At 34.0% G+C, this 12,809-nt stretch overlaps 1 protein-coding gene across 1 annotated transcript; it reads left to right on the top strand.

Moving 5' to 3' along the window:
* The first annotated feature begins 204 nt into the window (after nt 1-204).
* Nucleotides 205-12,455, top strand: LOC128552914 (E3 ubiquitin-protein ligase MIB2-like). Its single transcript, XM_053533990.1, has 12 exons — nt 205-305; nt 1,291-1,480; nt 1,870-2,060; nt 2,785-2,933; nt 3,314-3,470; nt 4,175-4,329; nt 4,584-4,710; nt 5,246-5,348; nt 7,072-7,151; nt 9,204-9,382; nt 9,658-9,878; nt 11,569-12,455. The coding sequence occupies exons 1-12, from the start codon at nt 255-257 to the stop codon at nt 11,604-11,606; spliced, it is 1,641 nt and encodes a 546-aa protein (XP_053389965.1). The 5' UTR covers nt 205-254; the 3' UTR covers nt 11,607-12,455.
* The last annotated feature ends 354 nt before the right edge of the window (nt 12,456-12,809 follow it).

Genomic DNA, 12,809 nt, shown 5'->3' with positions numbered 1-12,809 from the left:
AAATATAAGAAATGAAACTACTTTTTCGGTGTTCATGCGAAATGAACGACAGAATAGGATCGGCGAATTAATCGTGAATCGCTAGCGCGGTTCATGGATTTGCCGATCCTATTCTGTCGTTCATTTCACATGAGCACCGAAAAAAATCTTTTAATTTCTTAACTGCATACTGAAAATATTTTGAATGCGACATTTACCAGGTACCAAGTCATGATAAAGGAGACAAAGTCAAAGTCATTGGAAATCGAGATAAAATGAAACGACTGCAAAGGAAGCATGGCGGCTGGGATGATAATATGTCAGAGGTATCGATATTTCAATATAATACGTCAGAGGTATCGATCTTTTAGTAAAATATGTCGGAGGTATCGATATTTTAGTATAATACGTCAGAGGTATCGATCTTTTAGTAAAATATGTCGGAGGTATCGATATTTTAGTATAATACGTCAGAGGTATTGATATTTTAGTAAAATATGTCAGAGGTATCGATATTTAAGTATAATACGTCAGAGGTATCGATCTTTAAGTAAAATATGTCGGAGGTGTCGATATTTTAGTATAATACGTCAGAGGTATCGATCTTTTAGTAAAATATGCCAGAGGTATCGATATTTTAGTATAATACGTCAGAGGTATCTATCTTTTAGTATAATATGTCAGAGGTATCGGTATTTTAGTATAATATGTCAGAGGTATCGATATTTTAGTATAACATGTCAGAGGTATCGATATTTTAGTATAATCTGAATTTAAACTGCACATTTCAAACATGCCTAATAATAATTTTAGAAATTGTCTCTTAAAGACGGATATTATATTTACATGAATACATGCTAAATACAGCATTTATAACATTAATCCGTTTCAAGGCAAGTATGTACTATGTAACGCTATATCATCGCCATTATCTCTGAATAATCGCTTGATTGCACACTTTTAACAGTTTGACACTAGCACCAAACGAATTCCTTTCAGTTAACATTGAGACTTACGTGTGGGTATCTAAACATTCACAAATTCTTGCAACTGAATGAACAAATTATTTTAGAATGTTACGTACAACTTTACATCTTTATAAGCTTATCGAAGAGTACTTTTGCGAAAAAACATAAATAAAGAAGTGCACATCGGTCTTTAAATGGCATATCTAATAAAGCACTAAATTGACCACTGTTCAATCAAGAGCAATGCTTAATTGAAATCACTGTTGACACCAAATACTTTATATCTTATGAGACAGATCTTTATATTTACATGACAAGTTTATATCTTTATATCTTATGTTAGGTCATAGGTCAGATTGCGACAGTTTCTGTTGTTGACAAGGACGGTGATGTTGGTGTAACGTTTGATGATGGAAATGGTTTTGTTTTTCACCCAGCCTGTCTTATACCAGTACAAAAATGTGACGGTGATGGTGGATCTGATACTGAAGAAGATAGTGACGACGAAGATGTTGACGATAAACTTGTACCTGGTATATCGAATATATCATATTGCTTTTAATTGACATCTAAACAGTTTTGAGTATTTATAAACTTTTGTAAATAAAACCAGTCTAACAAAAAATATTAGTTAATCAGAAACAAATGCAGGCTGACCAGACATCGTTGTCAAACCAAACACTTTTGCATTTATAATATATTTGCAAAGTTTATGTTTATTGTCGCTATGTATATAAATATCACCAAGAAACTTTATAGTGCCATGCTTGCAGATGTCCAACGAAATAATAAAATATTTTCATCTGATAACAAGGTCTATGGGATATCAAGAGCAAAAATGTAGCTATATTTCTTAAGATTATACACATGATAGTATTACTTTTATTTGATATGATATGATCTAGATATTATTTCTTTACAGTTCCTAGTGATGGTGAAGAGAGTGAGGAAGATGGTGAAGACGTGAATCTCATGCAAGCATTGGCTGGTCTCTTGCTCCTCGAGGCTCTTAGTAGTCAAACTGACCCTAATGAAGAACAGACATTTCTGTCAGCCATTGCTCAAGGAGATGTGGTCAACGTAGAACAGATGTTGAGCCGTAATCCCAACCTGGTAAAGTGAAACATCTGTTTTCTTTCCCTATCTAAAGACGACTTGAGACAATATAAATTTATTCTTTTGTAAATCAAGTATGGTAATGATACATAGATTGCATAAAATACTGAAACATAATTTGTATCTACATTGTCATAACTGTACCTTAACATCGACCAGCTAACTTTTATCAGAATTATTTTATTGAAGTTCAGGTGGTAAATAGGTAGGTTGTTTTTGGACTCAAAAATGCTGGTTATTTTATGCTTCCTATGTTTTACTCCCCGGCCAGACGTTTGTTGTTATAGTAATTACTGTGTGTACAAGGCATTAGCATGCAGACCATAGTGTGTTAGATAAAAATTGAAGTGCATTTATCTTTTCATATTTTTGCTGCATGGGAAATAGCTTTTGTATTTGCAATGGTTTATCCTTGACACATTGGGATCGGTATTATTTGAAAACAAAGAAAAATGCATATGAATAGTGAAAATAACTATTGAACCATCTTCGTAAAAGCCACATTTAAGATATACAAATGTCACAACCATTTTGCCCTCTGTGTATACAATTTTGCTTTGTATAAGTGTACTGTTTTCTCGCTAGTTCCAGACGTAAATAAATGACGTCTTTCAATTTCCTGAGGAAATGATAAAAATAAAAACAGGTTTTGTCAAGAATGTCCTTTTATTTTCATCACAGTCATATTTCCATGATAGCATTCTATTTTTCTTTTATTTAGAAAGACCTAAAACACAACAATATTCCTTGTTTATTACTGGCTGCATACCATGGTCACGTGACAGTACTAAAAGCATTACTAGATGCTGGTGCTGCTATTGACGTCACAGACGACAAAGGAAGCTCAGCGTTGATTATTGCTATATCAGCGTAAGAAAAAATATTTAGTTAGCCTATAAAGGAAAAGATAAAAACCCTTCTTCTACATGTTCAAGGTGCTATTCTCAGACTTAGAGCCATTAATTGTATCATTTTCTTCCGAGCGAACGGTAGCAATATGCTTAAATCTTTTACAAACTGATTTGTCCATTTGTTAATGCTGACTAAAATGCAGTTTTGTTTTAGATACTACTAGTATTTGGAAGCCTGTCTTTATAAAAGACAAAATACCGATGCAGTTCTAAACAATAATTGGATTCATAAAACGATATGCTTTAAGGTAATACATATATTCACATTATTTGCAAATATTGAAAGGTTTTAGACTTTGGCTGTTTGCTGAACGTTACATATAATTTAATATAAAACAGAGATAAAGGTGATGCCGCAAAATGTTTAATTACAAGAGGTGTGGATATTAAAACTGTAAACAAACATGGCCGCACACCTGTGCATACAGCCGCTATCAAGAATATGACGTCAGTCCTGCGGTTGTTACTAGACCAAGGATGTAATCCGAATGCTCAGGTAAGAAAACATCAATTTCAATAAAATCTACACATAAAATTCAGTAGCAGACAGGGTATTACACTGGTGTTGTGGCTTCTGTAGCAGCCGTGTACTATTGTACAATGTGTAGAAAAGTTTAAACAATAATGCAGAGATAATGGCGACGATATAGCGTTCATAATGATACATATGGCGGTCAAAACGATTAATTTAGCGTTCACAATGATAAATATAGCGTTAAAAATGATACATACATAAATAATAAACATCGGTCTCATAATATCAGGTATGGGGTTGATATTGATCTTATTTATAAAACCCGTATACATTAAACTTATCAATTATTCATTTCTTGATTAAATCAGAAAATTTATTTTTTGTTTTTGTTGGGTTTAACGTCACACCCGTACAATAATAGGTCATATGGCGACTTTTTAGCTTTAGACGGTGGATAAAGACACCAGGTGCCCCTCCGTGCATTATGTCATCACGGGCGGGCACCTGGGTAGAACCATCGAACTTCCCTTAGCCAGTTGGATGGCTACCTCACATGAAAAAATCAACGCACCAAGCGAGGCTCACATTTGTGAGGGGCAGCGACCTTAATTATTCGGCCACAGAGATCCTCTCAGAATAATTAGCAGAACGATTATAAATATAGTACAAACCTAACTGAAATACTTGTAAAGGTAATCACGAACATTTTTTTGACAATCATCCAGGATGTCGCGGGTGATACACCTCTTCATGATGCCATCAGTGAACGCCATGATGAAGCGGCTACTATTTTGATACAGCACCCAGATATCAACGTGTGGTTACAAAATATTAAACAGTTTAACGTCATGCACCTTGCATGTGTTAAAGGACACGCACGGTAATATAATCAAGATGTATTACTTTTGAATAAATTCTTGCACAATTATATCAACTGTTTAAGTAAATTACACTATGCTAGTATAAATGTTTTACATAAAAGCGTTGCATTGGAACCTATTTATAAAGATACATATTGTCTATTTACCAAATCCAATACTTCATACAAATTGTCATTCTATTGTATAATGAAATAGGCGTATTAATATGTATGTAAGTCGTCATTACATAAATCATTGTGTTTTATCAATAAAGTGCAGTGGATGTGCTGTTAAGCAAAGAGCCCAAACTGGTAACCTCTGCCAAGACTGACGGCTTCATGCCCCTCCATATTGCTGCTATCAATAACCATGTCAACGAGGCCAGCATACTGCTTGTAAAGGTAATCTTCATGTGACCGTTGTATATTAGATCTCTAAAAAGAGGAACAGCTTATCAGAAATGATTATCCTTAACAATGAGATCAGTATAAAACCTTTTCTGAAATCATACATGTTGGTATTATTAACTCAAGTTGACTGAAATGTCATCTTAGGACTTTTAAAGGACATGAGAAGTTTTGCTCATTTATTTACCTGGTAAAAGATTTAAGCTGTAAAAATCTGCTATTATTGTGCTTGGCTGCGTTCTGTCGCCTTTTCCATTTTTCATCTTTCCTGCATTTGATTACAAGCAATGACAGGAACACCTAGACTTAAGGATGTCAGTATATATGTATGTTACCCATGGTTTGCACTCCTTTCCCGTTTCCGCTCCGATATCTCTGAGTTTATTGAAATGAAACTCAATATCTAGTAATATTAAAATACTGTCTTTCTTGAAATTGTAACTTCTTGTATATTAATCACTAATCATTGGCCTAATTATTTCATAGAACACTAGTAGCGAAACCAAAACTGGATTTTTTAACACTACAGGGTAGAGCAGACGTTAATGCTAAGACACTGAACAAATCCACGCCTCTACACCTCGCAGCATCACAGGCCTACTTTGATATGGTTAAACTCTTACTCACGTACGGTAGGTATCTTTACACCTTACAGTACCACAGGTTTCCTTTATAAGATTAAACTCTTTCTTCCGTACTGTATGTACCTCTACATCTTGCAGCATCACAGGTCTACTGGGATATGGTTAAACTCCTACTCGGCTACGGTATGTACAAATGCACCTCTACATCTTTTAGCGTCACCGGCCTACTTTGATATGATTAAAATGTTACTCACGTACGGCAGATGCCTCATTTTGCCAAAACTTCTTGCCATATTTTCATATTATTAACCATGTACTCTTGTATCTCGCTTCACCAAGTCATAAACATAGGCTTCTAAGGAGTTTGGTTTTTCGAATGCTTTCGGTAACATGATACAGTCGAAACAAAATTCCCTACTATAACAAAATTAAATATCACGAACATGAATTATACATATATATGCTGGTATTAGTAACAAGTTCATCTTATTACAAGTCATGCTTTATTTTAAAAATGCATTCTGCATTTTTAAGCCACTGGTAAAACAGTAAATGAAGGGTTAGCCGTTTTGTTCAGTATATATAGAGGACTTTTTAATATAGAATAACAGGCTACTGTCTTTTGATATCATTGTTATCAGATCGAGGCTGATATGGGCTGGAAGGGGTGAGGGAACCGAACCCCTTCCGCCCATATCAGCCGAGACCTGATAACATTGATATCAAAAGACAGTAGCTTGTTATTCTATTTATCATGAAACTCATACAAACTGCCTAGAAAAACATATGTCTTCTCTTATTTCGTAAAAAATGTCTTTTGAAGCAAAAAATTAAATTTATATTTTACGGATTTGAAAATTAATCCGCCCCTGAAACTCTGAACGAAACAATACGGCAGCCATATTGAATTCTACTCCGACAATGTTTTTGACTTTTTGATATTCTTGTAAAAAAATAACAATGAAATAATTTCTTACCTGCGTAAAATTAAAAAATCATCATCATCTTGAATAAACCAGAACATGCTTTATTTCCATATTATACAACATAGATTCTACTACATGTCCAAAAGCGCTGAAAATTTCACTTCCAGTCCCAGACTTTAAAGTTTTTAAAATCACTAAAATTACACTGATTCAAAAATTATAATAAGCTGATTCAAGAATAATAAGTAACACAAACACTTTTGCTAACACTTAATAAAACGTGCATGCCTTAAATAAGGCATAAATCAAGAATAAGTGTATCATACATTCGTAACATTGTAAACCTTTCCAAGAATCGATCCATGTAAACATTGTGATGTCATTATGAACGTTTCACAATGACGTCATTCAGTGCTATTGTCTGTGTGATAAAATTAGAGACAACCATATTAAAGGAAATTTGTTGAGATTACAGAATCTAATTAGAAAAAAAATTGTGCAACATTGAAACTGGACTCAGTAATAAAATTCAGTCTGGAAGGAAACTGATGTAAAAACTAGTCCGTCAATATGGGAGGAGCTTAATTTTGATATCTGGTCAATGACCTGATGACAAAATAAAATATCAGGCAAGTGATATCAGGCACTTTGCATAATAGTTGCATGATAAAATATAATATCAGCAATTATTGCATCCTTTACCAGGCCATTCATCATTAACTCTGATAACATCTACAGTACTTTGATAGGTTATGTTATTGTCTTGAGTGATCGTGTTATGAATAGACTTCTTCCCGGGCCGCTTACATTGAGATAAAAGTGTGTGTTTCTATGTATTCTTACAGAAGCTGACTGGTCAGTTAAAGATGACAATGGAAATACTCCATTGCACGTGTGTATGATGGGACGACGTACAAACGAACTGGTAATAGACATTTGCGAATTAAGACGAAGTAGACTGTGGACACCTAGGACGATCGATACTTTAAGGGGGACATCTCAACATTTAAATCATATTATGAGTAGACGAAAATACCTGCCATGTGTCCTATTATCCCCTGTCGAAGGCAAAGGGATATTGTTTTGGCGTTGTTCGTCTGGATGTTCGTTCGTCCGTGCGTCTGTGCGTCCGTCTGTCAGAAACTGAAAATGCTTATGATCCAAAAATTATCCAAAAAGTGTTTCAGCTAGAATCACCAGACCTCTAACAATTATAAAGAAACACACGACCTTTGCTCATTCGTAGAATTATTCCCCTTGACCCACTTGAGTTTTTGTTTGAAAGAAAATTCTTATTATTCAAAAAGTCTTTCAGCTAGAATAACCAAACTTCATGTAAATATTAATTAGCACACTATCTTTAATATTATCCTCCTTGACCCAGTAAAAGCAGATATTTTCCCCTTTATTTTTATGCAATAAAAAAATGAAAATCCTTATAATTCAAAAAGTATTTCAGCTAGAATTACCAAACATCGTCTACTTATTACTTAGTAAATGGCCTGTCTGACCCAGTTTTATAAGATCCAGCAGAAAATATTGCCTCTGGAGTGTTAAAATGTTTTATTTTCTATTATACAGCCTCATGATACAGATCCCAGAAAATCCAATTCAAAACTATATATAAATTCTATCAACTTAAGTCAAATATTCTAACCAGGTTTTATAAAGATCGAAAGTAAATAATGGACTCTAGTGTGTTAACGATGTTATCAACAACATTTATTTTTGACCCTGGATAATCTAGTTTCAAACTTATCAAACTTGATTTAGATTTAATAAAGACAAATATTCTGACTTATATATATCCAGTAAGAAATAGATTTTTAAGTGTGAACAAGTTTTTTCATGAGCTGACCTAGTCACATAATGACCAAATGTTAAACTCTGTCGAAAATGTCTCAACACAATATTCTGACTAAGTTTCATTACGATTGGACTAAAAATGCAACCTCGAGCGTGTTAATCGTGAAAGTATGAACGACGGACGACGACGGACGACGGCGGACGACACAGTGCTTCCGCAATAGTATATACTTACATCTTAGATGCGCAACTCCTAATGTTGAATATAATTTCAAAACAATTTCATGCCGGTCGTTCAGTTTTTTTGCGACGGTCGTTCAATACTTTTAGATAGGTATATTAAAATTTTTCTCTGACGGACAGACGAAGTCGAATCTGCATCCCCTACCGCGTAGTAGTGGCATAATAAGCCAGACATATCAAGGTCACGCATTTTCCATCCGCACATAATATAACAATGTTGAGATGGCCCCCGTGAAAAATGTATCGGCTTAGATGTTCACACTCCACTTCGTCTTAATTCGCAAATGTCTAATATGGTGTCATAGTGAGCATCAAAGTAAAGAAATATAAACACCTCTTATCCGTAAAAATATATAGGTGTTAAAGCTACTCGCCCACATATGTGGTGCACGTTTTTAACATGTTAATTTTCCATCAAGTTCGGCGTAAAACGTATATATGACAAATGATAAAGTTGGTGAAAATAAAAGTTAGATATTGGTAAAAATGCAAAAAGAAGTAAATTTTCTGCATTATTTCAAAAGCGTTGCAACGGTTTAGTACCTTTTATACAATATGTTTGGTTATTTGTAAGAATATTTTGCAAAATTCTTGCGTCAATAAGTGCGTACAAGTCACTTTCAGACTACTCACTTTTTATGGATTTTTGAAAGAATTTTTTTCATCTAAAAGTCCATAACAGGTTGAAATATATATAATTCCTACAGAATATCTTTCACTTATAGTCATTGTTCGATATCAATAAGTACATAAAGTGCATGGAGTTTATAAGCATCAGTGACTTTTTATGATAGATCATGAGAATAGTCTACAACGTTTACGATGCACTGTTAGTATTTAACAAACCCCGAAAATAGTTCATTTCTGTTACATGTAAGAATGGTTAAGTACAAAAACCTGAGTAAAAAAATAATGTGTTTTTCTTCAGTTTTTGCAGTTGCTTGGTTTAAGAAATTTGGCGGAAGACAATGAAAGGATAAAGATAGCTAACTTCTTGATACAACATGGCGCTAGTATTAATGACAGAAACAAAGATGGACATACGCCAATAACCGGATGTGACGTAGAACATATGCGTGACGCTGTATCCGCCTATGCAGCAAATAAGTAAGACCAGTTTGGACTGAAATAGATCACACTTCCGCAGAAATAGCTTAAGACGACTTTAGATATAAAACCCGGTGACTGCATTGCCATTTATCATCATAAAATCAGTTTTATTTGTAACCTGATAGCAGCATTTTAAAAACTCTTCCAAAATTGTAACTTGGAAAGCAACCAATATTGGTCTGGTTATATCTCAGTACTTTTATTGTAAGTAAAAAAAATGAGACGATAGTTGTAATTTCCACTTATCTACTGATTTTAAATTGAATTTATAGTAAACCAACAGTACCTCACAGACCGAAAGCCAGGCCTAGTACAGCTAAGGTTGAACAAGAAATCTTCACAACTTCAAAGCAGAAGTGCCATAAATGTGCGGCAAATATAGCCGACGTCCGTTTTCTTCCCTGCAAACATCAAATATCGTGTCACAAATGCTGCTTCAAATTTAAGAAATGCCCTATCTGCGAGAAGGAGATAACCAGACGGGTAGATAAAGGTAAGCGTTTTCAATGAATGTATTGAATAGTTAATGATCGGTAAAACAGAAAGACTTTTCCCTTTGTTCAACAAAGTCATAAAAACATCGAAAACATGCAGCCTGTCAACATTTCCCTCATTTCCTGCACGGTACTAGGGTAAAATATTTCTATCGTGAGGTTATGCGCTTCATTTTTGCATCGGGTTTTTGTGATTTTGCTGTTTTTGTTGCTACTAAACGTAGCCTTAGGTACCATCTCTATGTAACTTGTCAACACAAATTGTAGATAGAAACTATCGCAACAAATGACGCTCCCCAAGAGCTATATTCAATTTTATAATCCCCCGGGAAAGTTTTAGCATTGGTCGTGTGCTCTTCCGTCGCCTGTCTGTTCGTTTCGTCCTTCAGAAGCTATATCTTAGTAACAGAAAGCTGCATTAGATTTATGTTTATTTATTGTGTTACTACTCTGCAATTTAATTTTGAAAATCAAATGAATATGATCGTAGTTATTACTCTTTTATGGAAAGAATCCACAGCGTTTTTCCTTCCACAAAGGATAGTCACATTTAGTCGATGTTAAAATTAATATGGGTGTTTGCAGTCACAAATAGCTACTATTAAAAATCGAAGTAGTATCCCTAGCGTTATTGCCTTATAATGAATAAAAAATGCAATTTTGCCCTTCCACAATCGTATATTTGTAAGCGTCAGTCATATTAAGCCAATATATAGAGTAGTTATGTGCATATAGTCGTTTCTACTTCTTTGCATTTTATTTTGAAAATCGACATCATTGTATTATGTCAGAGTTATTGCCTCTTTAATTGATTTAAAACAGCATTTTTGGCCTTCCGCAATCAAATCGTGGCAAATATTAGTCACACTTCGTTGACATTTAGTGCGAACGTTCATGACTACATCTCAGCCTTTCTGCTACGAGTAAATATGAAATTAATATGACCAGATTTATTGCCGTTTAAGTATGTTTTTCTTATTTTGCAGCCATATCTTTGTAACGGTTATTCACGTTGGGTTGAATGTTAGCATATTCTTCACGATGCATCCCTACAAATTTTGTTAAAGTCAACAATGTGTTATCATATTTAATACTCCTGAATTGGTAAAACTGATAAGTTTTGCTAAGTAAATGATTGTATTTACTAGAAGACGCTGTTAAGCAAATCACAGTTATAATTTGTATAGAAGAGCTATTTTCTTTCGGTCAATAAGAAGCTGCAATTTATTTCCCTCCATAGCTTACGTAAACGGGTTTATATACTAATAAAACTTCACTGCAGATGCCTTCTATTGTCCTGTTATGTATGAGTAACATCCCCCATGAAATGGTTATAAAGGAAAAACAGCATTTTACCTACAAGTGTGTATATATATTACAGATTGAAAGAGGATTTTAGGCTAAAATTGAAAGAAAAACATACAATGTAACATTTTTCAAGTCCAGAAAGCTTTCACTTAATTACGAATACTTATCCATGACGCTGGAAATCATACACTTATCTAAGGAATGTAATTTGTATCCATATGTTTTCAATACGCTGATTTAACATTTGAATGATTATGATCAATATAATTTCCTGCAATTTAATAAATGAAATATTGTAAAGTTTGCATGTATTTTAACATCAGATAATGGCCTTACTATGCCTGCCTCTTATTTTTATTAATTTTCGCCTTTACTTTGCAGATAACCATACAGTTGAGAGCAGTTGTGTCATTTCATAGATGAACAATTGAAGTAAATCATAGGGACATAGCATGTGACTCGCTTTGTTTTTAGAACAACAGACGCTTTGAATATCATATTTTCCAGCAACATTAAACATGGCGAACTTGTTTTGGGTTGGGTAGCAAATGACATTGAGAGAGTTCTATGTTTACTTATACCATAATCTCACAATACATGTTCTTCGTACTCAAATGCAACTTGTTCAAATAGAGATTAAATGTAATTACAGGTGTATCTAATTTCAAATATATGATATTATGATTTCTAAAACTGTTTTTTCGACAACAATAAATGAATATCGCTAAATATTATATATGAGTTTGAAATTCATGTACATGATGGATACGAAAAACGAATGAACACGTTCACATCAGAATCTACAAAAAAGTGTTTAAGCTTTACATGAAAACACTAACAAGGTAGAACTTTTACATGTGTTTCTAGAAAAGCTTCTAAGAACAATTCCGTGTTGACTTCCTTCTTTAAAAAATTCTCACTGCGCCTAAGTATATTTTGCATTATTTTCTTTGCCAACAGTTTTTCCTTGTTTTTCATTGCTAGTTTCTACTAACTCTACACCATGTCACACCCGTAGTACACGTATTGGAACAACAATGCCCGGTACAACTGCAATATGACGTCATAGCTGGTATTGCTCTGAACATGCCAACCATAATGCTGTTTATGTTTTAGAAGTTGAAAGCTGAAATTGTCTGTTTCAAAACTAATATTTATCAGTTTCATCAGATTTGAATCAGCAAACATCTTGATAAATTTTTCACAATAATACAACAATGAATAAATGCGCAGTGGATGCAGAGACATTACTTCAGGAACACTATAGAATAAACTATATACATGTATTGGAATTTTATTCGTTTTTTTTCCTTCTAAATTATATACACGTGTCCATTTTGGACCTCAAAAGCCGTGTGGTTGAAATCATTTTTCCCTCGAAAATGTGGCTTAGGTTATTCAGTATTTTTACGTTTGGAAGCCAACAAGCTGTCAGTAAACACGGGGGACATGAGTGCTGGAGACTGCTTATCAGAGTGTCTCAAATATGTGTTAACCAAGCAGCCATTATTACTTGAAGAATTTTGAATAAGGACCATCCAAAGAATAATTGCATATATAAAGCATTTGAAAACAGGCAAGCTGCGTCAGAGAAGACGAACTGAAAGCTCCTCCAAATACAC

The sequence above is a fragment of the Mercenaria mercenaria genome, unplaced genomic scaffold, assembly GCF_021730395.1.
Source record: "Mercenaria mercenaria strain notata unplaced genomic scaffold, MADL_Memer_1 contig_3287, whole genome shotgun sequence".
NCBI classification, from domain to species: Eukaryota; Metazoa; Mollusca; class Bivalvia; order Venerida; family Veneridae; genus Mercenaria; species Mercenaria mercenaria.
Note: the sequence above shows the minus strand (reverse complement) of the source record. Positions and strands in the feature narration are given on the sequence as shown.